The sequence below is a fragment of the Sinocyclocheilus rhinocerous genome, unplaced genomic scaffold (assembly GCF_001515625.1).
Source record: "Sinocyclocheilus rhinocerous isolate Xijiao unplaced genomic scaffold, SAMN03320098_v1.1 scaffold1285, whole genome shotgun sequence".
NCBI lineage: Eukaryota > Metazoa > Chordata > Actinopteri > Cypriniformes > Cyprinidae > Sinocyclocheilus > Sinocyclocheilus rhinocerous.
This window is the reverse complement of record NW_015645559.1, coordinates 1,097,270-1,124,504: the sequence shown is the minus strand read 5'-3', so window position 1 is coordinate 1,124,504 and position 27,235 is coordinate 1,097,270. Positions and strand designations below refer to the sequence as shown.

Here is a 27,235-nt window from a genome sequence, read left to right as displayed (position 1 = left end):
GGGTTAGTTGCTTGTAATTATGCATAATTTACTGTTATTACATGTAACATGTGACCTTTAATTTTACTTTTAATTTAATCTAAATACATGTCATTGATTTTACCACATAGAATCCAGTTTGGAGTCCCTCTGGCCAGAAACCAGCTGATACAGAAGAAGATGGCAGACATGCTGACAGAGATTACAATCGGCCTGCAGTCCTGTTTACAGCTGGGCAGACTCATTGACCAAAACAAGTGAGTCATTACCAAAGAGTCTCAGTCTTAGTTATTAGTTCAGTGTGTTTAAGCAAAACATTTGGAGGAGTCCAGGGCTGTTATTATTATTATTATTACAATCCGGTGCCCTGAATACCCATGAGCCTTGTCAGATTAAACCCCAGCTGCAAAGAATCCAAAGAATCCTGCGGCTCATTGAATTTGTTAATGTATTTCTCCAAAAGATACACACCAGAGATGATCTCCATGCTGAAACGGAACTCGTGTGGGAAAGCCCTGGACATCGCCAGGCAGGCCAGAGACATGCTGGGAGGAAACGGCATAGCAGACGAATACCACATCATACGCCATGTCTTGAACCTAGAGGCCGTCAACACATATGAAGGTACAAGGAGAAGGAAAAAATGTTTTTCATTTTATATGAAAGCTATACCTTTGGCCAGCGGAGGTCAGTATAGGCTTTATGTTGTGGGCTAATGCAATGATAATAATTTCTGTTTGAACACCGATGTAGAGACTTTGTTTAATTTGAACCATACAAATTTTTATAAAATTATTTTCTTCCTTTTCACAGGCACTCATGACATCCATGCTTTGATCTTGGGCAGAGCCATCACTGGACTCCAGTCTTTTACTGTTGGAAAATAAACCCATATTTCTCACTGAACAAGGTTGTAATGGGAAATATTTACTCAACATCCATCCATAAGTGCCTCTGTGTGCTCTCAAATCTTTCGTTTTAGTAAATGGGTCCAAACTCACTTAAATCTGTACGTACAAATCATCAACGGGATCTTCTCTCTAGGGTACTGGATTGACATGAATTAAAATTTTAATTTTTGTTTTAGTCATTTTGTTGTGTGTTTTTGTAAATTTTGTTAGTTTTTTTGTTAGTGTTTTTTATATGTCTAGATAGTTTTCATTCATTTTTTTTAATTTCAGTTTTAGTTATTTTGGTACATCAAGATAAACTATATGAAAATGAGAAATGTTGTCTTGGCAACTAGCCAAAACAATATTTGTTTAAGTTAGTTATAATAATAATAATAATAAAATAGTTAATTTTTTATTTTATTTTATTACAAGTGACAAAAATTGTTTTATGGTTTTAGTTAACTGTAATAACCCCGATTCAGTGTATATATATGATATTTTTGCATTTGGTCTTTAAAAGCTTTTTTCTTTTTCTTTTTTTTGTCTACCATGAAAAAGACTTCATTTAAATAAAACGTTTATTATAAAGTACATACAAATTGTTTACTCCAAAATAAGCACAAAAAATAATAATAATAATAAAGACAAAGTGACCGCTTAGTGCTTTTTAGTAAATTAACACAAAAGTCACATTTAAAAATCACAATAAAATATGAAAATTATACAAGTGTCATTACATTGATTACAGTACTGAGTAATATTAATTAACTGCTTACGATAGGGTTAGGTTTTGGTTTAGGGTTAGTTGCTTGTAATTATGCATAATTTACTGTTATTACATGTAACATGTGACCTTTAATTTTACTTTTAATTTAATCTAAATACATGTCATTGATTTTACCACATAGAATCCAGTTTGGAGTCCCTCTGGCCAGAAACCAGCTGATACAGAAGAAGATGGCAGACATGCTGACAGAGATTACAATCGGCCTGCAGTCCTGTTTACAGCTGGGCAGACTCATTGACCAAAACAAGTGAGTCATTACCAAAGAGTCTCAGTCTTAGTTATTAGTTCAGTGTGTTTAAGCAAAACATTTGGAGGAGTCCAGAGCTCACAGAAATGTTATTATTACAATCCGGTGCCCTGAATACCCATGAGCCTTGTCAGATTAAACCCCAGCTGTCTCATTGTCAAAGAATCCTGCGGCTCATTGAATTTGTTAATGTATTTCTCCAAAAGATACACACCAGAGATGATCTCCATGCTGAAACGAAACTCGTGTGGGAAAGCCCTGGACATCGCCAGGCAGGCCAGAGACATGCTGGGAGGAAACGGCATAGCAGACGAATACCACATCATACGCCATGTCTTGAACCTAGAGGCCGTCAACACATATGAAGGTACAAGGAGAAGGAAAAAATGTTTTTCATTTTATATGAAAGCTATACCTTTGGCCAGCGGAGGTCAGTATAGGCTTTATGTTGTGGGCTAATGCAATGATAATAATTTCTGTTTGAACACCGATGTAGAGACTTTGTTTAATTTGAACCATACAAATTTTTATAAAATTATTTTCTTCCTTTTCACAGGCACTCATGACATCCATGCTTTGATCTTGGGCAGAGCCATCACTGGACTCCAGTCTTTTACTGTTGGAAAATAAACCCATATTTCTCACTGAACAAGGTTGTAATGGGAAATATTTACTCAACATCCATCCATAAGTGCCTCTGTGTGCTCTCAAATCTTTCGTTTTAGTAAATGGGTCCAAACTCACTTAAATCTGTACGTACAAATCATCAACGGGATCTTCTCTCTAGGGTACTGGATTGACATGAATTAAAATGTCACGATAAAAAGCCAGTTGCATTATGAGAAACAGTGAATGATCTTGTGGTAAAGTTAATTATTGAAAGTCACTGATCCACATTATTCACTGGTACAATGATCATAAGAACTTAATAATGAAAGAGTGGTTTCAAAATACTGTTGAAAACAGGTTTTTAGTCAAGGATGCCAGACATCCTGCTTGCACTTTAGACTCGCTGATCATTGTCAATGACTCTTGTAAGTTTTGTTGTATTTATTGAGTCCTGAAAATAAATCAAATATCAGTATCTTGTGATTCTATGCATTCATTCTGAATAAAATCTAATTTGTTTGTTTTATATGCATTGTGGGTATGTATGTTACCTAACAGTTAAACATTAATAGTTTTTATAATGATGTCCATTTTAATAATAGGTTGGGAAACGCTGTTCTACATGAGCCAATATTTAATAACTAATAATTCTACATCAGGCTATGTAGTATCTGCCAGATCACTGGAAAAAAAAGTATTTCTACTACCCAAACTCTTAGCCTAAAAAGCTACATTTCCTCAAAAAGACTTTTTTTATAACTAATAATTCTACATTAGCCTACATAGTATTTCACAGGGTTATTATAGTTAAATAAAATGAAAACTAAAACCATAAAAAACCTTTGTCTCTTGAAATATTTGAACTGAAATAAAATGTTTAAAAAATGTCAGGTAGTTGCCAAGGCAACATATCTATGTTTTCAGTTTAAGTTGTACTAAAATAACTAAAACTGAAAAAAAAAAAGTTTTATAAAAACTACATAGACATACAAAATAATAATAATAATAAAAACAAAATTACTAAAACGAACTCAAAATTAAAACCGAAAACAAAAGAATGAAGAAAAAAAAAAAAAAAAAAAGCTATAATAATATACAAAAAAATAATACTGGTATTTAACAGATAATTAGAAAAATATTTACCAGAATATTAAAAAAGTAAAAATGAGTTAATAGTTAGAAATGCATAAAACATGAGTCTATTCTTCTATGTACCTGTCTGCCTCATCTATCTAGAGCAGTTTCTGGTTGACCTTGAATGATCCGTGCGCGCGTCTTGATCAGATTTAAGCGATGAGGCGTCACTGTCCGAGAAAAGCTCATGAGCGGCCGATGGTGCGAGATCTTCAAACCTCATCACTTACAGCACAAGCCACCTGCCCGTCTGAACTGAAACATGGCTGCTTTTAAAATCTCGTCCTTGAATGAGTTCGGTGGTTTGCTTTGATTTGTTTTCTTTTTCAAATGACATTATGCACCGAGTCTACTCGCCGACTCGACAAATAGTCGCTGGTTACTTGGGATAAACTACCTGGAGGACAAGCAAAACACATTTTGGAAGTGGAATACAGGACGTTAGTTTTTTCGTGAAATTACAGTACAGGCAGTGGACAAGAATGAACCCCATGAATATGAACAGTCTGAACGTGTCCGTCTCTGGGAACCAGCACACGTATCAGTACGCCGTCTATGAGTCTCCGCTGTATAAGGACTACAGACCTCCAGCCAGAGATCTCATCCAGCTTCCCAGAGCCTTGCTCTACCTGATGATGGCCGCGGTGGTGGTGGTCGCTGTCGCTTATGCCATTGTGGGACATTTAATTAAAGACCTCGCGCGTGACATCTTGGGTAAATATACTGAGAGTTGCATTGAGAAGATAGTCGATCAAGTTAGCAGAGTATCGTGGTCTTGGTGTTACCAGTACTGTATGGTGATACAGTGCCCACAAAAAGTAACTGTTCAGTAGGAAGGCTTATAATAATTTCTTAATTGATTTACTTACTTCCCCCAAAAGATTAGCCTATATAAATTATACAATGTGGTTCAAAATTCAGCTAAATGTATTTGGACCACAAACGCATCAAATTAGTGAAGATTGAGAAAATGATTTGCATCATATTTTTGCAGATAGCATTTGTCTTTATAGTATAATGCAATGAATAATGAAAAACATTTACTTATTTTAAGTGTGGCTTTTGAGAAGAGACAGGATTTAGTATAGTAAAATACATATTTTAGTGTGTGTGTGTGTGTATATATATATATATATATATATATAAATGAAGCTTGTTGTATTATTGCATTACTAATATATATATATATATATATAGAGAGAGAGAGAGAGAGAGAGAGAGATTATATACCATGGCTTAAATTGTATAAAACACTGAGATTAATAAAACAACAACAACAACAAACTCTGGACACTACAGTAATGAGAATTTGAAGAAAATGTGTTTGTTATGAAAATATCACACAGAAAAAAACTTAACGGCACTATAATATGGCTCACTTTTTATAATTATTTTTTCAGTTATTTTTCTGTTAATTTTATTTATTTAGTTTTTATTTATTGATTTTATTTATTGATTTTCTCTTTTTTAAAGAAAATGAAGCTTATTTTAGGAGCATTGAAATCTTTGCATTGTGATGTTATTTTCGTGATAACATAGGTACCTTTTCCTCACAGTTTTCATTACCATAATGCAAAAAAGTGAAAAAATATTGATGATATAATATGGCTCTTTTAAAAAAAAATTTTAAGCTTATTTAAATAAAAATTTAGATAAGAAATTGTATCATTTTCACTGTAATTCTGTATACTATATATAAAATATTACTGAATTAATGATAATGACACTGAGATTAATAAAAAAACAGCAACAACAAAATCTGGACACTTTACAGTAATGAGAATTTGAGGAAATTGTGTTTGATTGTTATGAAAATATCACACTGAAAAAAAAAACCTTTATGACACTTTAATATGCCTCACTTTTTGTCATGTTGTTAAAAATTTTCTTTCATAATAATTGCTGTCATCCTTATATCTTCTGTGTGTGTTCAGATTGGGCTTTAGGTCCGAATGAGGAGATCTTAAAGGCCAACAGTGAGGCAGGTGATGATGGTTCCACACACATGCCACCAGGCCTCACACACTCCCACCCCAACGCCTTCCACGTTTGGGATCAGGACGACGTGGTCATCCCCCTCTCTCTGGAGCACAGCCCCCAGAACAGCCCTCTTCTGGCTGTTCTCCCTTTTATTCCTCACTTCTTCCCCTCTCCTGCTTCTCACAGTATGCTCAACAGCCCCGCACTGCCCCAAATACAGCTGGAGGATAACAAGAGCCCCAACAAGACACCACAAGAGGCCTACGTCTTTCCTTCACCTAAAATTACTGGACATAGTTCCACTTTCTCACACGTGTCATTCCATGAGAGGAGAGATGGGACAGATAACGTTTGAACCACTGAACAATGGCTCACACTAGACTGTAGTTCACGACTTCTTAAAGGAATAGTTCACCCCAAAATGAAAATTGACTCACCCTCAGGACATCCAAGATGTAAATATTTTAACATTTCAGTCATTAAGAAATCAGGTTTGTGACTTTTAGTTCATGTCAGTGTTGAGGCTTGAGAAAACCGAGAGCATCAGTGAGGTCTGGCACAGATGTTTGGTCAACGTTCAAATTCATGCTAAAGGTGATCAGTGGGGTTCAGGTTTTGTGCAGGTCAGTCAAGTTACTCCATGCCAGACTCAGTAAATGATTTTTGTATGGATTCTGCTTTGCGCACCGAAGCATTGTCGTGCTGGAATAGAACAGAGCCCTCCACAAAGTGCTGCCACAAAGTTGAAAGCACAGAATTCTCTAGAATGTCATTTTGTGCCAGTTTTAATAACTGTCCGGAATTACTGGAATATCAGAATCTGTTGATTAGAAAGGGCTGTACAAATTTATTGTTCAGTGCATCTTAAGAGTTAAAAATAAAAAAGTGACTCTGTCACACTATGACTTTTGTATTTTAAAAATTAATCTTACAACTAACTTTTTTTATATATATATGTTTTTCTGAATATCATATCCAATACATCAGGATTTTATGGGTCATATATAGATTATACAGTGAAAATATGGAGCTCATACTTGGAGGAAGAATATTTTGAACAAAAAAGGAAAATTAGCTGAAAATGTGTTCACCCTCAGGACATCCAAGATGTAAATAAGTTTGTTTCTTCATCAGAACAGATTTGGAGAAATTTAGCATTTCATCGCTTGCTCACCACTGGATCCTCTGCAGTGAATGGGTGCCGTCAGAATGAGAGTCCAAACAGCTGATAAAAACATCACAATAATCCACAAGTAATCCACAACAATCCAGTCCATCAATTAACATCTAGTGAAGTGAAAAGTTGCATGTTTGTAAGAAATAAATCTATCATCAAGATGTTTATAACTTCAAACCAGCTAAAATATGAGTCCACTATCCATAATATTGCTTTCTCCAGGGATCCCGTCTGAATCAGGAGAGAAATATACACAGATGAAGCATTTATACCATCAAAAACAGCCCAAAACAGTTCTAAACAAATATGTCAGTGGATTTTGATGTGAGAGGACAACAGGGGATGGACTTTTTCACTGGAGGGAGCATTATTATGGATTATAGACTTTTTTGGCCAGAAGTGACAATTAAATGTAATGCCTTTATGATGGATTTGTTTCTTACAAACACATATTTTGACTTTACAAGATGTTAATTGATGGACTGGAGTCGTGTGGATTACTTAGATTTTTTTTATCAGCTGTTTGGACTCCTAATTCTGACGGTACCCATTTACTTGCATTGGTGAGCAAGTCAAACTCATCTACATCTTGTTTGGCCTAAGGGTGAGTACATTTTAAGCATTTCGTTTTTTAGTGAACTATTCCTTTAAGTTTTAAATTCCTCCCTTTAAATAGAAAAAAATGAATTAAGAAACTTTTGGCTTCTTTGATCAATGCCCAATGAAGGTGTTGTCGGTATTTATCACAGTACCGTAAACTTTTCTATTTGACTGCAAAAGCTTGGCCTCAACCTGTGGAGAATGCGAGGATGAGTGGCCTGTCCTCAAAATAAGTGCTGTTGACCCTAAATGACCTCAATAAGCGGAGAGCCATGTAAGTCCAAGCCGCATTACCTGGGTGAGTTTGCCCGGTAATATAGGGAGAAAGCGCGAGACTGCACGATCACGTCTGTAGGATTGTACCAATTCAGGAGCAGCCTTCCTCCTGAAGCCAAAATACATCCTCAGAGCAGATTCAGTTCAACACAGGATAACCAGCATGTTTTTTTTGCAGTTTATGGATTTGCACGGAAGTAAAACTAAACCTGTGGCTATTTTTGTAGGCCAGTTAAACTGGATTGGATTTAGAATCCAAAGTGTTATTGTCAAAGTTTATTAACCAGTGGCTGTTTTCTAAAATTAATTGTTATTTTTTTCTCCTATGTATATACTGTATATGTGTTCAGGCTCCAAAATGAATACTTGCAAACACCAAATAAGTAAAAATGGAGAAGATATTTTAATATATTAATATTTAAAAAATATATATTTTCATGGCCAGTAAAATATTTTATTAATTTCAGTTTTAAAAATAAAGGTTCTTTACTGGCAAGAACATCCATTGAAACTTTCCATTTCACAAAAGGTTATTTATAGTGGAAAAAGGTTATTTAGTTTATTAAAATGTTCTTCACACTAAGGGAAAAAACTAGTTGTTTAAGAACTGATCACTAAAAGGTTCTTTCTGGAAACCAAAATGGGTTGTTATTATAATATTTATATATTAAACTTTCACAATTCAAGGTGTGGCAAAAAGTTCATTTTGGACCATGTGAGTGTGTGTGTTCACACACTGTGTGTCGCTTCTATTTCAGTTGTGTTTAAGGTGTGCTGAATGTGATGCTAAGTATTGCACCATTAGAGGATCAGCTTAACTGACTAGCTGATCAAGAGCAAGAGTTGAAGAGTTTAGTAAGGATGTTATCAGATTAGACTCCTCGTTTTGCCCTGTGATTTAAAGGGGTCATATGATGTTGCTAAAAAGAACATTATTTTGTGTATTTGGTGTAATGAAATGTGTTTTTAGTCTTTGCAACTTTACAGATCTTCTTTATGCACCAAGAGCTTGTAACACTCCAAAGAGAAAGGAAAAATTGAAATCGCATCATATGACCCCTTTAAACCTGAGAGGAAACCAGTGACAGATATGGCAAATCTCACCCTCTCATATTTGATATATATCTATAGTATTGGATTTTTAAAAATTTTGTCAACGATATGGTTTCCTCTTGTCGTTTTCAAGTTATTTTACACCTATTTATGACAGATTTCTGTATAAACATGCTGTACTTGTTAATCTTTGGACTTAAATGACATCTGAGTGCTGGTGACCTCATCTGTGCACCTGTTTAGATAACTGGCGCTGACTGTTATTATAAATAAACCACATTTATGAAACTTACAATCCTGTTGATTATGCTTTAATATTTAAAATATTTTATTTTCCCATTGTTAATCAATCATAAACTTTATTTATGAAACAAATGATCTGTGCAAACTGTTTTCTTTGTGTTATTAAATGTAACACAAGTGGGGGTTGGTGATAATTGTAAAGCAATATAATGGTTTGGGCACTGTAAATAGAACAAATAAACCTATTAGATACCGGTAGTAGTTCACGCTTTAATGCCACAGGCAAGAAATCTCGCTGCAAGTGGGTAGAGAATGCTTAGCATTACACTAATACTAGAGATCCACATAAAACTGCAAACTGACCTGGTTGTCCTCCACAGTTCAAATCCTTCAACAAGATAGTAATGGCAGTTTGGTATAACGCAGAACAAAAAGCTATAAATTTTTTTTGAAGAACTGAAAAAGTAGACCAATATAGACATCATGAATGTTTTAAGAGTCATATGGGAAGATCTGACAGATTGGAAAGAAATGTAGTTTAACAAAATAATGTAAAATTTTTTTTTTTTGGGTCTGGATATAGAATGTAGGAGTGGAAACATACCTTACATGCACCAAAACGGTGTCTTCCTTCACATAATTGTAAAAGCAAAATTAAAAGAAGGCCCCGCACATAGTAAGGAACTCTGTGGATTTGCGAACTGTTAAATCAGGGATTAGGAAATAATTTAGATTAGACCAGATTGAATTGAGGACCGAGACACAGCATGTGCAGAAAGGATTAGGGCCTGCATCCTGACTGTCACGGATATTATATGTGATGGCTGGGATTCATCAGATTAAATCATGAAGCTTACATTCACACCATTCTTTAAGCACCGTTACACTGTAATGTATATATACACATTTCAACATCTGTTAGGGCTAAATTGTAGTTTGAGAAGTTTTGGATTTCAAACATCTATTCACATAACCATACAAAAGAATATTGCAGATATGTGAAAAACAGCAGAGTTTATTGAACCAAACCAAACTTCCTGTTCATGTGCGGCCATAATAAAACACAAATAAAAAGTTGACATGATCTCTAGGTTTATTTTAAATTAGGCTGGCTCAAAGGTGGAAGTAGAGCATTACATTTGTTAATTTAATAAAAGGCAAAAGGATTTGTCACAGACTACCATTAATGTGGTCAACATCTGTCCAGCTCTGGTTTTGTCTGGCTCATGCTATAGGAACATTGGGTCAACAATGGTTTCAGAGTGGTTCCATATACACAGTTAAGTCAGTTAGTACTGGAAATTGCCCAACTTTGTGGGAGAAACTAGAATCAGGTTTTGTAACAAGCTGTTTGTGTATTAAAGAGCCTATAACACACAGAACACCCCCATTATACGCCACTGCAGTATTAGTTGCCCCATGTTTAAAGCACCGTTTCCTTCCACATACCAATTTCTGAAACACCAATATCAGAAGGTATCAAGTAATAAAAAAAAAAAGGCACTACGGCTGACAAAAAGCCATTGTTTAACAAAAATAATGGTCGTAAGCATTAGCCATGGTTTTAACAGATTAAAACCGAATTAGAGAGGTCAGCCACCCAGTTGGCTGACAAAAGACAGGTTACTTCTGGTATGAAACAATCTCAGCTTTCAAACTGTATCATTTAAGAAGTTCCAAGACCCCTTTAAACCTGAGAGGAAACCAGTGACAGATATGGCAAATCTCACCCTCTCATATTTTATATATCTATAGTATTGGATTTTTAAAAATTGTCAACGATATGGTTTCCTCTTGTAGTTTTCAAGTTATTTTACACCTATTTATGAGAGATTTCTGTATAAACATGCTATACTTGTTAATCTTTGGACTTAAATGACATCTGAGTGCTGGTGACCTCATCTGTGCACCTGTTTAGATAACTGGCGCTGACTGTTATTATTATTAAACCACATTTATGAAACTTACAATCCTGTTGATTATGCTTTAATATTAAAAATATTTTATTTTCCCATTGTTAATCAATCATAAACTTTATTTATGAAACAAATGATCTGTGCAAACTGTTTTCTTTGTATGTGTTATTAAATGTAACAAGTGGGGGTTGGTGATAATTGTAAAGCAATATAATGGTTTGGGCACTGTAAATAGAACAAATAAACCTATTAGATACCGGTAGTAGTTCACGCTTTAATGCCACAGGCAAGAAATCTCGCTGCAGGTGGGTAGAGAACGCTTAGCATTACACTAGTACTAGAGATCCACATAAAACTGCAAACTGACCTGGTTGTCCTCCACAGTTCAAATCCTTCAACAGGATAGTAATGGCAGTTTGGTATAACGCAGAACAAAAAGCTATAAATTTTTTTTGAAGAACTGAAAAAGTAGACCAATATAGACATCATGAATGTTTTAAGAGTCATATGGGAAGATCTGACAGATTGGAAAGAAATGTAGTTTAACAAAATAATGTAAAATTTTTTTTTTTTGGGTCTGGATATAGAATGTAGGAGTGGAAACATACCTTACATGCACCAAAACTGTGTCTTCCGTCACATAATTGTAAAAGCAAAATTAAAAGAAGGCCCTGCACACAGTAAGGAACTCTGTGGATTTGCGAACTGTTAAATCAGGGATTAGGAAATAATTTAGATTAGACCAGATTGAATTGAGGACCGAGACACAGCATGTGCAGAAAGGATTAGGGCCTGCATCCTGACTGTCATGGATATTATATGTGATGGCTGGGATTCATCAGATTAAATCATGAAACTTACATTCACACCATTCTTTAAGGGGGGGGTTGGTGCCTTACTCAAGGGTCTCACCTCAGTCAATACTCCCCGGGCACCGCAGCATTGGCTGCCCACTGCTCTGGGTTTGTGCACGCTTGTTCGGTCACTAGTACTCCAAACTGTACTCTAGTTTGGTTTGTTGGACAGATTCAGCGTTATGACTGGTCAAAATCCCTGCAAAGTGTCAATTGTTGCAGCAAGCACCAAGTCCAGTTGCGAACCACTAAGAAACCGAATTAACCGACAAAGTGTAATTTAAAGGAGTGATTTAATAATCATTTTTAAAACACTTACATGTTCTCAAAACATAGCTTACCAAACATTTATTGGTTAAAACATTTAAAAGTCTAATTTATAATACTTAGGGATTTCAAGAGTGCACCCCCCCCAAATCTTGAGCACATCTCTAAAAGACCTGGGTCAACATCCCAAAGTCACATTAAAACTGGATAAAAACTTCAAACATAATCATCCACTCTGAAAAGATCGTCACGCTTTTTAAGAACAGCCCTGTAAAGAGAAGTTCCTCTAGCCTGGATAAAAGTAACAGTCATCTCTTTCTTGTTAACCTCCACATGGGCAAAGCCACCCAAGGTGCCGGCATCACCATTGAAGAACTTTAGGTAGCCTTGAGGAACCTGGTTGCGGTGCCGCACATCGGGATCCATAAAGTTACCAGCTCCACTGACCACATAGATATAGAATGTAGGAGTGGAAACATACCTTACATGCACCAAAACTGTGTCTTCCGTCACATAATTGTAAAAGCAAAATTAAAAGAAGGCCCTGCACACGGTAGCCTTGAGGAACCTGGTTGCGGTGCCGCACATCGGGATCCATAAAGTTACCAGCTCCACTGACCACATAACCGATACCAGACTCCTTGATGTACTGAAAACGGCAAAGAGGCACAAGTCAAACACAAAGCTGACCAAACTGAACCTTATCGAAAAGGCTTGAAGACCTACTTGTAGATTGTGATCATGGCCACACAGGTAAGCAGTGGCTTTGTACTTCTTAAGCAGTGGTCTCAATTTCTTCAGCAGACAGTCGGTTGGCCCATGCTCCACGGAAAATGAGGAAGTGTATCAAAACTCCCCTGATTAAAATAACTGAAACTGTGGTTATTAAACTGTGACATTATAATTATCTAAAAAACAGATAAAAAGACTCACAATGAATGAGTGTCTCAGTCCTTTAAGTATCCTTGTGTGAGTGATCCTCCTCTGGATGCTGTTTCCTCTCATCCACTATATATTAGGTCCCATACAGGGATGGGTGTGCGCATGTGACCAAAGCATGCAGGCAAAGCATGTTCCTACTGACTCAATGACCACAGATGCATGTGACTAAGTGCATTTGTTTCAAACACTCCTAGTAAGACTAACGTTCCACCTTTTTACTTCTCTTCTGTTTTTCTGTTCTGCCTCTGTTTAGATGTCTGTAAAACAACCACAGACCCCAAATGCTGTTAAATCATATCAAATGATAGATGATTTAACATTTCAGTCATTAAGAAATCAGGTTTGTGACTTTTAGTTCTAGCCTTGAGGAACCTGGTTGCGGTGCCGCACATCGGGATCCATAAAGTTACCAGCTCCACTGACCACATAACCGATACCAGACTCCTTGATGTACTGAAAACGGCAAAGAGGCACAAGTCAAACACAAAGCTGACCAAACTGAACCTTATCGAAAAGGCTTGAAGACCTACTTGTAGATTGTGATCATGGCCACACAGGTAAGCAGTGGCTTTGTACTTCTTAAGCAGTGGTCTCAATTTCTTCAGCAGACAGTCGGTTGGCCCATGCTCCGATATGGACCATACCGGATAATGGCCAGCCACCAGGAGATAATCAGCCTTAGACTTTGCCAAGCGTTCCTGAAGCCACAGCAGCTGTCTGTTTGCCTGAACACCACTTCGGGGCGCTTTGGGCTGCTGGTCAAGGAAGTCATCAGAGTTTCCACACAGCAACACCGTGTCCAGCATGATGATGGTCAGAGTGCTATCCGTTCGAGGAACGCGGAAGTTCATCTCATAATAATAGTAGGGGAAGTTCCTTAAAGATGGAAATAATGGTTAAAAAAAAACAGCCTTTTTGGAAAAGAACAGGGCATCTGCCAAGTCTACACACCGGGCACAGCTGCACTGACAGAAGAATCAAGTTGCAAGTGAGCTTAAGAACCAGGAAACCAAACTCAAGTAGACATGGAGGCCTAGACACATTGGCTTACGTACCATCTCTTTGACTTCTGGCTGTACTCAATTTGAGCAAGAACGTTTCCTGCATGGTCGTGATTGCCAGCAATGACGTACCATGGAATATTAAGAGAATCCTGAGTGTAGACATCTTCAAACGTGACCTTCAAAAGAGAACGAAAGGACCACGGCCTACATTAGGTGAAAGACTAGATTAGGGGAGTCCAAACCAGTTCCTGGAGTGCCACTGTGTCCTGCAGAGTTCAGCTCAAACCCTAATTAAACACACCTGAATCAAAGTAATCAATCAAGTTCTTACAAGACACTTTCAGGCAAGTGTGTTGGAGCCAAACTCTGCAGGATACTGGCCCTCCAGGACCAGGACTGGACCCCTAGACTAACCAATAACACACAAGATAGCTTATATAAACTCTTTAACACCAATTTGCACTTTCTACACCCAGCACACAAATGGAATAGGTCATACCAATACTCAACCACTTCTGCGAAGTCGCATATGACATTTCAGCAATCGACCTAGTTAATGAGAGGACTCAGGCTCTCATTAACGAAGATAGAGATAAAACCCTGCATTTATAAAACTCAAGGGATCTAAAATCCAGAAACCAAACCTGGAATCTAGGGTCATTGACATCAGTGACGCCCTTATAGTAGAAGTTGTCACCAAGTGCTAAAATGAAGTCTGCGCCCATCTGAGAAGCAGTTTTGGCCATCATGCGGGCAGTGGCCTTCTCTATAGGGGTAATATAGGGAGGGTATGGCAGACCACCCCAGTAAGTGACTCTGTCACACTATGACTTTTGTATTTTAAAAATTAATCTTACAACTAACTTTTTTTATATATATATGTTTTTCTGAATATCATATCCAATACATCAGGATTTTATGGGTCATATATAGATTATACAGTGAAAATATGGAGCTCATACTTGGAGGAAAAAACACCTCAGTTTTATTCAGAGGCCCAAAATAAACAAGAAAATGCTAATTTGGTGCAAAACATATAATGCATTACAGTACAACGATGACAGAGATGTACAAGTAAATGTTTCTCAAAAGCCTATGATATTCACATTTTAATATGCAAACTTATGGATAATCAAGTAAACCTAAGTTGCTTCAGTCCAGTAAGCATTCATCATGAAATTTTACTAACAATATAAATGCTATTCTGCAAGTTATTCTACACAGCAAAGATTTAACAGAAAAGTCACCTGTACCACATCCTAAAGGGGGACTTTTTTTTTTTTTTTTACAAAAAAAAAGGCCTTTTACTTGTGTGTATAAAAAAAAAAAAAGTATAACTCAATCAATCAGATGACAGAAGGCATGTTTTAGATTGTGTAGAACAGGTTTTTCAGCAAAGTTTTGATAGTTAATAATTTAGAGGCCTTTGCACATTAAATATAATAGAGTGTGCTTTATAGTCGTAAGTAATTTCAGTCAAATGAATCAGGAAAGCAATTAAAAATGTTTATTTCTGCACAGGTCAAAGATATGACATTTAACATCCACCCCAGAAAACACAAAACCTCTGCACTGGCCTATTTAACAGCAAATAGCTACATTCTACATAAAAGACGATACCAAGATTAAACTGAGTAACGCAAGTCAAACCTCTTAAAAATCCAAACAAGAAACAGCCGAAGTGGTTTCAGAGAAGTAAACATCAAAGTCTGCATTCATTGTCCACATTCATTCCAAAAAAATAACAGCTAAAAATTTAGAAGCAAAACAAGAGGATGATCATAAATATACCTTTAAAACAGAGTTATGTGAGACAATTTCCATTTGAGTCACACCAACCATTTAGGCACAGACAGAAAGCAACTTCCATCTTCCATTCCAACTAGTGGTGAATCAGAAAAAATGCTAATTCTGTTACTGAGGTGCAGTTCAAATGGCAAAATTAACACAAAACAGTATAAAATCTCAAAAGGTTTAGAGCAAATGTTTCAACTCAGAGGACACTGTAGGCTATAGAATTACAGAAATTACTTCTCAATTGTGTAAATGAGCGTCTGTACATTTCTGAGCAGGGAGACCAAACGCGTTATGTTTATCTGTATGTGTAGTCTGTGCTATTGGCTCCACTGCTGTAGCCGCCCAGGTTGGGGTAGGCGCTCTGGGTGAAGCTATAGCTCTGATTTGTTGTTCCAGGTGGCCCGAACGTTGCTGTACCAGGTGGTCCACTGTATGCTATTAAAAAATATGAGAGTTTCAGATAGTTGTGGCTTAAAACAAATTACATTCAAAGCATTCAAACTAACCTGCATAATTGAAATCGGGTGGTCCTGCCATTCCCATGCCAGGCCCTTGATATCCGTAGCCGTAGTCTGGTCCAACAAGAGGAGCTTGTTGATTTGTTGTTTTGCTCTGGGTTTGAGTTTGAGCCTGATTCTGGCCCTGATCGACGGGCTTTTTGAATTGTGAATAGGATTGGGTGTACTGATTATAATAGCCAGTCACTGGCGGTGGGACAGCCTGGTAGGTGGCCGTGCTGACGGTGGAGGTCGCAGACGGGTCTTCCTGTGGATTCACAGGTGTGCTGGAGTTGGTAACAGACTGGGCTGGAGTCAATCCAGCAGTAGTGGTGGAGCCTGGAGAGACAAACGTATAGACATTAAAAGTTAAGATGACATCCACATTAGAATAATAGGTAACATGTATTTCTTTTTGGATAATAGTTAACAAATGTCTTTGTAACCTACATTTAACTATGCAAATAAGCTCTAGTGGAGCTTATTTGCATAGGTACATACAACCGTTCAAACATCTAATATTTTTTTTTATTTTTTTTTTTTAAAAGAAGTCTCTTATGCTCACCAAGGATGCATTTTTTAATTAAATACAGTAAAACTATTTTAAAAATTAGAATTTAAAATGTTCAATATGTGTGTGTGTGTGTTTTTTTTTTTTTTCCTGTGATGGCAAAGCTGAAATTTACGTGATACACCAGAAATTATTCTAAAATGATGATTTGGTGCTCATTCATTATCAGTATTGAAAACAGTTTTTCTGCTTAATATCTTTTTTTCCAGGAGTCTGCTAAATAGAAAGTAAAAAAAAAACAGCATTTGATTGAAATGGAAATCTTTTCTAACATGATAAATGTTTTTACTCTCTTTTGACAAATTTAAATTTGACATCCTTGCTGAATAAAAGCAGCTATTTCTTTAAAAACAAACTAAACATTAATTAAATAAAAAACACTTATTGACCCAAACTTTTGAACTGTACAAATATATAGAAATTATATACTAAAAGAGGGTTTGCCAAATAGATTTTTCTACTTAATGTTTTCAATAATCTATGATTTTTTTAATGACTTTATGAATAACTTATCCATGCCTGAAAATATTTAGTAACAAGTATTTAAAATATGAGTAAGTATTAAACATTAGTATTCAAAATAATATTTTGCCCTTGCCCAATGAGCACTTTCTTTGTGCATGTAGAAGCATTTTTTCTGCATCCTCAGCATTCAAGTGATAATCAAACCATGGAAATCAAAACAATGATGCTAAATGAGCTATTTTTTGGAAACTGATAAGAAAGATGAGGCTTATGTCTTTCATGATGTTAGTTTACCTGCAAACTTGCCAGTGTTGAATCCTCTCCCTCTACCTCTGCCTCTTCCTCTACCTCGATTTCCTGCATTGTAAGATACTCCAGCCATACCATAGCCCTAAAGAAAGAAAAAAACAACGAAAAAAACTTTTTAGACCACAGAACAAAACAATATTGAACTTCAGACCAAAGAAGAGAACAAAATTAGAGGCCAAGGGAAGATCCAGAATAACATGTCGCCTTTACCATAGGAGGGAATCTCTTTTTCTTGAGTGGGTCTGCAGGAGAACCTTCTGGAAAAAGCTGTTCTAATGCTGCAAGTGCTGCGTTGGCTTTGGCTAATTTCTTATTTGATCCAGAGCCCTGGAATTTCTGCCCATCAACCTCCACCTGAAAGAACAAAAAAAAAACACACATGCACATGAGAACAATAAACTATTATATTTGAAGCGAGAACAGCAGGAAAACAGTAGATTTAAACAGCAGCACTGTCCTCATGCTTATTCAAGGAGGTCACCATTAGAAACAGGATTGAGGGCAACAGAAAAAAACAGTTGCTCTGTATGACGCAGGTTGAATTTGTATGACTCACAGGAATATGAAGATAGACAATACTGGTGTTGTAGCTGCAGTACACTTTTTCCAAAAGTGAATGCAAACAAATGGATAATATTTTTATTAAAGTTTTTAAAATGAAGTGACAGCATATCAGCAAAATTAACACATGCCACATCACCTACAACATCATATGATGAATAAAAATGGGAAGCAGAACTAACATTACTGATGTCCTCAACAATTCATATACAGAGCTGTCGGGTTCATGGATTGCTCGGAAACTTCAGGCTTTTATTATTTGTCCTTGTATATTTACATCAAAGTTCAGGCCATTGTGATGGCAGATATGCTACTTACTTGCTCAGACGATATATTCAGGATATACGCCTTGCAGGACATTTTCCTTACTATCAGTTATGATGTTATAGCTAGTCAGATCTGTTGTAACCATAGTTGAACCTCAAACAATCATATTCAGTAGAACTTTAACCACACAAAAACTCAGTTTTATGTTTGAACCACAGGTGTCAAAAGAGAGGCAAGAACATCATAGTGTACCTCTAATAATGCAGTATGTTCAAAAAAGATGGGTATTATTGAAACTATTTATTCATATAACCATTATTTACTGTTGAGTTGCTCATGTTGACTTTGATTGACCAGGTTCCTAGAGAAAAGAAAGAAGGTCCGTTTTAATAACGGATTACTATACGTTTCTAATGAGCGAATGGTGCTGATCTACTGTCGATGAATTACTGCTAATATTTTTGATGACAGTTTCTTGTGTTATTTTCTTTAGAAAATAATTAAGTGTGTACATATGTTGATTGCTTTTTCTGTTTGTGAGCAGCTGCAAACAAAAACAAAACGAAAAAATTCCCCAATATATTTTGGGATTTTACGGTTTGAATTTTATTCCTGGTTATTCTACGCAATTTTGGGTTGCACAAATTGCACCTGGGGCTTCACATTTTTTGGACTCCTGTAGCCTCTCTATTGACCCTTGTCACAGGCATACATCACATATAAAAAGATTAAGAAAATGTAACAAATTCAGTATTTTGATTTTACAATAATTGGCCGATTAATCCAAAATTTTCCCTTCTTGGATTTTCAGTGTCACAATTCTTCAGAAATCATTCCAATATGCTGATTTGCTGCTTAAGGAACATTTCTTATCCATGTTGAAAACTGCTGCTTAATATTTTTGTGAAAACAGTGAAACATTTTTGTTTGCCTCAGTCACTATGCAGTGTACCACTGCTTTCTCACTAGTTGCCACCCTATACGTCTTCATAAAACATCAGAAAACTAAAAATGAAATGTTCAAAGCAGAAACTGAAAAATGTCATGATCGATTTGCTGTCACTCCTGCCCATGCCACAGAACAACTCAGAACAGTGTTAAAGAACTCCAGCTGAGAGTGATCTTGGCATCCCTGTGACAGGGAACATTTGCATGAATTTTCATCGTGGCATTTAAAGTACAAGGACACTAGCTCAAAATAAACTAGCTTTAGTCAACATGTCTAACCTCAATGGTGAAGGTCTTGTCGTTGAAGCGTCCCTTGACAGAGGTTAGTTCATATTTCAGACTTCTCCGCTTCTCGTTGAGCTCCATGACGGGATTCTTGCCATGTTTGGTGAGGATGGGGCCACCCTGCAAGATGAAGTGGAACCAATCATACCAAAGCAATTTCCTACAGTCTACAAAGGCATCAAACCCCAAAGCTATTCAAGGAGGATCAATCTTTGGATGCTAACCTCATTGCCGTCATCAGACCCCGTAGGAGTGGTTTCATCTGACCCGGTGACCGCAGGCGCGGCAACAGACTGGCTCTTATTTTCATCCGCAGGCTTGGTCTCTGACGGCAAGGGAACACCTAATGCTTGCAGAACCTGTGTGTTGTGGACATGGCATAGACAACAACTGAAATTCACAAAATGTTTATTTCACACTTATTAAAGACAACAACCCTGGAAAATGTTCCCTGCGTAACAGCTACATGTGGCATCTAGAATGCAAAGTTTCTTTCAAAACTAAGACTATCAGCTGACTCACTTTCTGGGCAACATGAAGCTTGGCGCTGCGTTTGGAGGAGCCTGTAGCCTCATAAGTTACCCCATCCACCTCTACAGCCATTGTGAACTGAGGTTCATGTTCAGGCCCAGTCTGTGATGCCAATCTGTAGAGGGTTCCAGGCCGCAGCTGGTTCAGCTTCATCAGGGCATTTGCTGGTTCGCGCCTTTCTGCTAGGAGAAAACAGGTTTTATGAAAAAAAAAACAATATGGCTGGCTTTCTATATAATACATATTTCACTAGATGAGGTATGCTGTATTTTTCTAATACACAATGAATATAAAATTAGTGCAGGGTAACATAAGAGGATGATGAAAAACAGAATGAAATTGAGATGCATACCTTTTCTTGGAAACTTTGGCCTCATTTCAAGATCCCCTGCATCATAAACTTCCCTTGGCCTCTTTACTGGAATATCAGCTACTGCAATTTAATTAAGTGAAAGGAAGAAATGTGGCATGATAATAGGTTAACAGACACAGAAAACATGGTTTTCTTTGCTCTTATGAAATAAAACAGAACATAATACTATGTAGACATATTAGCATTCAAAATGCAAAGGTCTCTATCCAGTCCAACATTCAATGCCTATTCAGTGTTTTGCAACTGGATCAAGCCTAGAAAATGACAATATCAACTACAGCAGTAGTTTTCATACAGGTTAAGCAATCTTAATAGCGGTCATTTACATATAGAAGCTTTAAAAATACAAAAGTAAACATGGTCTACTTATTTTATGAGGAAAACAGGTTAAACTGTTTTTGAACACTAGAAAGAGTCACTTTGGTACCTCGGTTTTGTTCGTTGAACATTCTAGCAGCTTTGGAATTGAGGCGGTCCATTCCAAGAACTTTGTACAGCTGCCCAAAAGCTGACAGTCTTAAGGCAAACTAGAGGTGAGAGGAAAGCAACAGATTAAATGTCAAATAACTAAATGTTTTTTTCCAAGGTTGTAAATGTATCAACTGTAATAACCATCTTATCTGGCCTTAGTCATTTACTCTCATGTTGCAGTGTTTATTTTATTTCCATCATTAAAAAAGAGAAATGTTCACAAAGAGAGTTCATAGTTTTCACCGCAGTGTTTAAAAGAGCTTTGTGTGAGGAACAGAAAGAAAAAGAAAGCACTGTACACTGATTACCACAGAAGTCCTGATATCTCATTTTTGTTCTGCATATTTGAAAAGATTTGAGTGCAAATAATTAGGGATGTAACGATTCACTCAACTCACGATTCGATTCACGATTTTGATTTCACGATTCGATTCACGATTTTTTTTAACAAAATGAGATTTAAGACAAACTATAAATTTAATGTGTCCTTTTATTATTGCTTGGACAACATGCTGCACGTTTCTTTGTGAAATTGAAATATAACACTATAATAATATAGCACTTGCATATCATTGCTCTTTTGTTGGTTTTGATTGCTTCTATTGTCCTCATTTGTAAGTTGCTTTGGATAGAAGCGTCTGCTAAATGACAATTTAAATAATGTAAATAACAAAACTAAAATGAAATTTTAAAACAAGCCCCAAATCAAATAAATATGTTAACACAAATAAAATAAATCTCTTCATATAAACAAAATAAGGCTTTGTCGTCTGTGCTCTTTCCATTTAAAATTAGAGGCAACCACTGCATTTTCATCATGATCCAAACAAAGATGCTGAATACATGCAGCATGAGCAGTTTTTAATCTAAATTAGATTGTATAATTTTGAAATTTAAAGCAAAAACAGAATGGTTTGACTTCAATTTTGTGAAACTACACATAAAAAATATCTGCATGAAACAGAAACAGCAGATGAGCTGAATGAGACGCAGATTCACTCTCTGCCAGCAGGTGGTGCTTAAAGTGATTCCTTGGTTTCCGCTGTAAACATGCACTTTAATGTGCATTATACAGAGGCAAGATGAAAAGAAAAAATACCATCTAAATTTTTCTAAAGACAGTAAGTTCCCCTCAGACATACATTCATATAAACTCCTACCCCTAAATGAATCGCGATTTGTTTAGCATCTCAACCGATTTGAATCGTCACATATTTAAATCGATTTTCAACCGGCTCGCAGTTAATCGTTACATCCCGACAAATTATAAATGTTAAATTTTTTTAATCTCTTCTGTCACTTTTCTTTTTTCAGCTTTGAAATACATAGTCACAATGAAGATTTTTTATTTTATTTTAGTGCTCCACAATGAAAAAGCACCACCAAATGGTTTTAGAACATAGACTGTAAAAAAAGATGGACGACGTGTCTCCACTTCCTTCCACTATAGAAAAGTGAAGCCAAAACATTCTCAGTATGGCCCCTGTAATCTTGCGAAAATTTCGTCTTTTGAAGCCGGAGTCTGCGCAGTAGAGATTCGTTTGGAGCCAGAGTCTGCGCAGTAGTGATCGTGAGGTGAAGCCATGGAATCAAAATCCTGCCCAAACTCCCGCAGACCCAATCGCAAGCTCACAATCATAACACCACACCCCATTTTTATAGCATCAAATAACTAATTAAAAGCCAACTTATTAGAAAAATGAACACTTGAACATACATCAGCATGCTAAGAACTACCTAAAATGACAGAAAACGTGGAAAAAATTTACTTGAAGTGTAATTTGATTATTTAGATTGTCTCACGTCCCATTAGATTACATGGAGAGGGCGGGGTTTATGACCTACACTGCATCCAGTCACCTGGGGGCGATCGAGACATTCAGGCTTCACTTTTCAAGACTTGTGCGGCACACTTGGTTTAGAATGACACTGGGCCAAGTAAATAATGACCATTTTCATTTGTATGGTTTCTAGACCAATACACTGTAAAATAAAGTCAAACTAAAGTGTTAGATTGCAAGTAACCTGTGCACTCTGGGTAATGTCTTCCCTCTGTTGCAGTGTAAGATGGACGCTAGCATCAGTGCTGTCTCGCTCACAGGGATCAGAAATGCCTGGACCATCTGTCGAGAGGAGTCATGCTCAGTAGATGACTCAAAACACCAAAATATGCTTAGTCACTCAGAAACACAGACAATGCTTTGTTTCGGTCTTTACCCTCCATTAGTATCCCTGATGCAAGACACTCCAGAACTCTCCGGAACGCCTCTCCAGGTCCCAGCAGCCTCTCGCTGGTTGAAATAGCCTTCTGACAGAGCAGCTCAATAATCTATATAGGATTAAAGAGATATACACAGAAAAGTGACCTACAAATATTACTCTAAAAAGACTTGTAAATGTATAATTGTAAAGATATATGTATTTTTGCTTGTTTTTGAGGTGGACTCACCCATCCTTTGAGAGGGGCCCACGTTGAAACACGGGTACACAAGTCCCGCAAGATCCGAATCACGATGACACACGACTCAAGCCCGGACACTTTAGCCTGTTAACCCAACAAACAGCAAACCCGTCAAGACTTTACCATGCATCTTCAAAGAACTTCTAGATGCTTTTTAGAGGACGTTTTGTATGAAGCAGATCAATCTGGCCAAATTATAGGTTCTGACCAATAACGAACAAATTGCAACCTGGGAAAGATACATCTGACATTTAAACGAAAACAGGTTATGCGCAATTCAGTTTAAAGCATTTATAGACGTTTCAAAATTCAAACAGCCTTAAAAAGCATTTCTCAGAGAAGCTCAATGTGCAAATATGTATTTTCCCCAGGTCAAAGGTCAGATTAAGTAACAAGTCGACTTTTAGACAAATAAAGACAGGATGCAAACCTGGAACCACTTGGCCTGGCGGAGAGACGCCAGAGAAGCCAGGCATTTCTGCCTGTCCAGAGCGTCCTGCGGAGAGCTTTCCGCGCACGGTTCTAGTGACGAATGGAGTAAGAAGACAAGGTACAGTTTGACCAAGGGGGGTTCTGTCATCTGGCCAGGGGGCAGACGCAGTGTTCCCATGCCCACAAGCAAGAGGAAGAGGGGGAACTGTTCGGGAAGTGATCTAAGACAAAGCTTAGTCTGTTTGAACAGTGATTAATCTTCTTTAAATTACTCTACTTCTATAGACATTTCACCCTCCTCTTCTGTAGGCCAACTGCGCCCCCCCCCCTTCCGAGACAGAGAGTTTCCAGTTGGTCAAAAGTCCAGCGCCCCTAAAATTGACAAACTAGAAGGCTTGGTTGAGAAAGTCAATTTGCAACCACAGGCAACAAAAGCAATACCTTAATTTAAATGAAATAGGTTGTGTACAGGGTAAATACTGCAGCAAAATACAAGTGAAATCTGTTCTAGATGAACAGAATACTCCTTAAGCACAAAAATGAATGTTACATAAAATTAAGCTAAATGTAATGATCTGAAACAGTTAAAAAATAAACTCTTATCATTGTACAAAAAAATAAGCATAATAACAAGCACATCGTAAAATACAAGTCTAGTGGTTAATTTTTGCTGCAATGCAAACCCTTCGTATCGCTTTAGAGGTGACGTTCGGAAATTTCAACGTTCAACAGTAAAATGCCGAACAATAGCGAAGACAATACTTGCAACATTTAAAATGCTGGAAGCACCCAGTATTTGGCTCAGAAGGAACCACCACTCATTTGATGCAGCAGGACTTTTATTTTCACTCCTCCGATGTACTGAAGGTCGTTTAGGTCCGAAAATGAAAAAGAGTGAGATCATACCTCCAGATGCCTCTTTTTCAACCTGCTCCCTGACCACGGGTGAGGTCAGATGGATGCTCAGTTTCAGACTGGGCTCCGTCGGGCTAGTAACAATAATAGCAGCATCTTGGATAGATGGAGTGATGACGTATTTCTCCTCAGTAACATCCTTTCATTAAGAAAAGCAAGAGGAGAAACTGCATGTCAGTTTAGTTTTTCATTAATATTGGCTGGTAAATAATGACCTGTCTTGCATGGAATCTGCACCCACAAAAACTCACGAGGACACAAAAGGTTCTATACGTATAGTAGCATTCAAAAGTTAGGGGTTTGCAAAATTTTTATGTTTTTGAAAGAAGTCTCTCACCAAGGCTGCATTTATTTGATACAGTAACACAGTAAAACTGTGAAACATGTTTTACAATTTAAAATAAGTGTTCAATTTTGATACATTTCGAAATGCAATTTATTTCTGTGATGGCAAAGCTGAATTTCATAGACCTTAGGTCAGGTTAGATGCCATATTGAATTTATATGAAAACGATGCTGTCAGGGATAGACTGACAGTCTTTACAATGTACACACAGTATAAATTTCATAGTATACTTTATAAAGCTTTCGTCTACCAAAAGCTTTATTTCTGAAAGATGTTGTGTCAACAGAACAATCTGTATGTTGATAAACAATACATGAATACACTGCACTTCCATCCCTCACAGCCTCGTTGTCATTTCTGTCAAAAATGTAAAATTGCACTACCCTGACTAAGGTCTATTACCCCAGGATTCAGTGTCAAATAATTCCTCAAATTATTCTAATATGCTGATTTGGCACTCAAGTTTCTTATCGCTATCAGTATTGAAACTGGTCATTCCAGTTGTGCTACATAACATTTTTGTGGAAGCTTTGTTGATGAACAAAGTTCAAAACATTTGAAATATACATTTTGCAATATTATAAATGTCTTACTGTCCCTGGATCAATTTAAATGCATCCTTGCTTGGAAAAAAAAAAAACCTTACTGACCCCAACTTTTCAGTAGTCTATTTGTTTATTGGAAACATTAGCCAATTTTATAATGCTTTCAAATACCAATAAACTATAGTGTTCTCATCTCTCTTGAACTTTTTACTACATTAAAATACATTCTGCATAAAGATGCCAATTCTCCTGCTTCGTGTGTTTCGCAAAACAACCCAGCTGTTTGCATTTGCATTTGCATAATGCTTATGTTTCATGAATGAAGCCCAATCAATGAGAAAAGCAAGTATCAAAACTAGGGATGCACCAAAATGAAAATTCTTGGCCGAAGCCGAACAAAATGAAACACTGGGCCGAAGGCCGAATACCAAGGTTTTTCAATTTTTTCCCCCATATATTTTGCCCATTGTTTTCCACCATTGCATAAATTAAATAACCAAAATGTACTTTTTACAGTTTTGTCTAGCTTTTCAAAAAAATATATATATATTTTTCAAAGATCAAAATCAAAACAATTTAAAAATATTTAATTAACACTGAACATTTTTTAACATTCTAGCAGACACTGTACCAACAAAGCACAATTTAACTTAAAAATAATACGTTTTTACAGTCTATGTTCTAAAAAGTTAGTAAAAATATTTTTTGGCCATTTTTGAGACCCCCTTCTTGAATCAGTTATGTATTTTTACTGTACAAATAAATGCAGCCTTGCTGAGCAGAAGAGAATTCTTTTAGAACATTAAAAATATTACTGATCCCAATTTGAACACTGTGTGTGAGTGAAATGTATTAATAGTGAGCAGCAGATGAGTAACAGTTTCAGCGCAGATTTTCCTCACGCTATGGACTTTGAACCTTGTCCCTGGCTAACAAGCAGATAGCGCCGCAAGCTCGTGCAGTGCTGTTTGAATGTCATGTCATTGTTCGGTACAATTTATTCAGTCTTTTCGCTTATCCGGTTAATTTCGGTTGCCGAACATTCGGTGCATCCCTAATCAACTTTCTATAATACAAATTAATAATAAAAAAGGGTGAGAAAAACCTTTATGAATTCTGAGAGTTTTCCAGAGATCAGCCTGAGCAGAGAACTGGTAGGCACATCCCTGGAGAGCAGCACCAACTCTAACTCCAAGTCATCTTTCAGCAGGAGTCCTTTAGCCACCAGGCCCACTCTCAAAACACCACGCAGTTTACTTTGAGGTGAAGCACTGCAGAGAGAACAGCACAGACTCGGAGCATGAGGTTTTACTTCCACCGAAACGGTAATATAAATTACCCAGTGACTGCTTAAAGGGGTCATATGATGCTTTTTTAAAGATCATTATTTTGTGTATTTGGTGTAACAGAATATGTTGACATGCTTTAATGTTCAAAAAACACATTTTTCAAATACTGTACATTATTGTAGGTCCTCTATGCCCCGCCTCTCTCAAACAC

The 27,235-nt window shown here is 36.8% G+C and overlaps 5 protein-coding genes across 9 annotated transcripts in view; 3 read left to right on the top strand and 2 right to left on the bottom strand.

Moving 5' to 3' along the window:
- The window catches only part of LOC107706691 (glutaryl-CoA dehydrogenase, mitochondrial-like), a 12,368-nt gene extending 11,331 nt beyond the window's left edge, over positions 1-1,037 (top strand). Inside the window, exons 10-12 of the mRNA XM_016510493.1 lie at positions 111-236; positions 443-603; positions 793-1,037. Of these exons, the coding sequence (XP_016365979.1) occupies positions 111-236; positions 443-603; positions 793-866 (361 nt within the window). The 3' untranslated portion in view covers positions 867-1,037. The remainder of the gene's footprint in view (positions 1-110; positions 237-442; positions 604-792) is intronic.
- A 746-nt stretch (positions 1,038-1,783) lies between these two features.
- On the top strand, positions 1,784-3,041 carry LOC107706692 (glutaryl-CoA dehydrogenase, mitochondrial-like). Its single transcript, XM_016510494.1, has 3 exons — positions 1,784-1,906; positions 2,113-2,273; positions 2,463-3,041. The coding sequence occupies exons 1-3, from the start codon at positions 1,830-1,832 to the stop codon at positions 2,534-2,536; spliced, it is 312 nt and encodes a 103-aa protein (XP_016365980.1). The 5' UTR covers positions 1,784-1,829; the 3' UTR covers positions 2,537-3,041.
- Positions 3,042-3,872: 831 nt separating this feature from the next.
- On the top strand, positions 3,873-6,049 carry LOC107706632 (uncharacterized). Its single transcript, XM_016510394.1, has 2 exons — positions 3,873-4,363; positions 5,584-6,049. The coding sequence occupies exons 1-2, from the start codon at positions 4,132-4,134 to the stop codon at positions 5,982-5,984; spliced, it is 633 nt and encodes a 210-aa protein (XP_016365880.1). The 5' UTR covers positions 3,873-4,131; the 3' UTR covers positions 5,985-6,049.
- A 5,973-nt stretch (positions 6,050-12,022) lies between these two features.
- acp5a (acid phosphatase 5a, tartrate resistant) lies at positions 12,023-14,764 on the bottom strand. 2 transcript variants are annotated; one of them, XM_016510491.1, is made up of 6 exons: positions 14,606-14,764; positions 14,013-14,137; positions 13,555-13,833; positions 12,742-12,808; positions 12,574-12,664; positions 12,023-12,401 (listed from the first exon to the last, which is right to left on the bottom strand). In XM_016510491.1, the coding sequence occupies exons 1-6, from the start codon at positions 14,708-14,710 to the stop codon at positions 12,232-12,234; spliced, it is 837 nt and encodes a 278-aa protein (XP_016365977.1). In that variant the 5' UTR covers positions 14,711-14,764; the 3' UTR covers positions 12,023-12,231. The 2 variants fall into 2 exon arrangements, with proteins under 2 accessions (XP_016365977.1, XP_016365978.1); XM_016510492.1 differs by having other exon boundaries at positions 12,023-12,462; positions 12,635-12,664.
- A 689-nt stretch (positions 14,765-15,453) lies between these two features.
- Positions 15,454-27,235, bottom strand: part of ilf3a (interleukin enhancer binding factor 3a) — a 25,548-nt gene continuing 13,766 nt past the window's right edge. For 2 of the 4 annotated variants that reach the window (XM_016510488.1, XM_016510486.1), the window contains exons 5-19: positions 26,841-27,006; positions 24,836-24,983; positions 23,928-24,019; positions 23,486-23,581; positions 23,254-23,365; positions 23,062-23,159; positions 20,993-21,092; positions 20,545-20,625; positions 20,184-20,374; positions 19,886-20,020; positions 19,656-19,781; positions 17,811-17,954; positions 17,586-17,682; positions 16,265-16,594; positions 15,454-16,193 (exon numbers count right to left, since the gene is read on the bottom strand). In XM_016510488.1, the coding sequence (XP_016365974.1) occupies positions 16,054-16,193; positions 16,265-16,594; positions 17,586-17,682; positions 17,811-17,954; positions 19,656-19,781; positions 19,886-20,020; positions 20,184-20,374; positions 20,545-20,625; positions 20,993-21,092; positions 23,062-23,159; positions 23,254-23,365; positions 23,486-23,581; positions 23,928-24,019; positions 24,836-24,983; positions 26,841-27,006 (2,056 nt within the window). In that variant the 3' untranslated portion in view covers positions 15,454-16,053. The remainder of the gene's footprint in view (positions 16,194-16,264; positions 16,595-17,585; positions 17,683-17,810; positions 17,955-19,655; positions 19,782-19,885; positions 20,021-20,183; positions 20,375-20,544; positions 20,626-20,992; positions 21,093-23,061; positions 23,160-23,253; positions 23,366-23,485; positions 23,582-23,927; positions 24,020-24,835; positions 24,984-26,840; positions 27,007-27,235) is intronic. The other 2 variants (XM_016510490.1, XM_016510489.1) reach the window with 2 other exon arrangements.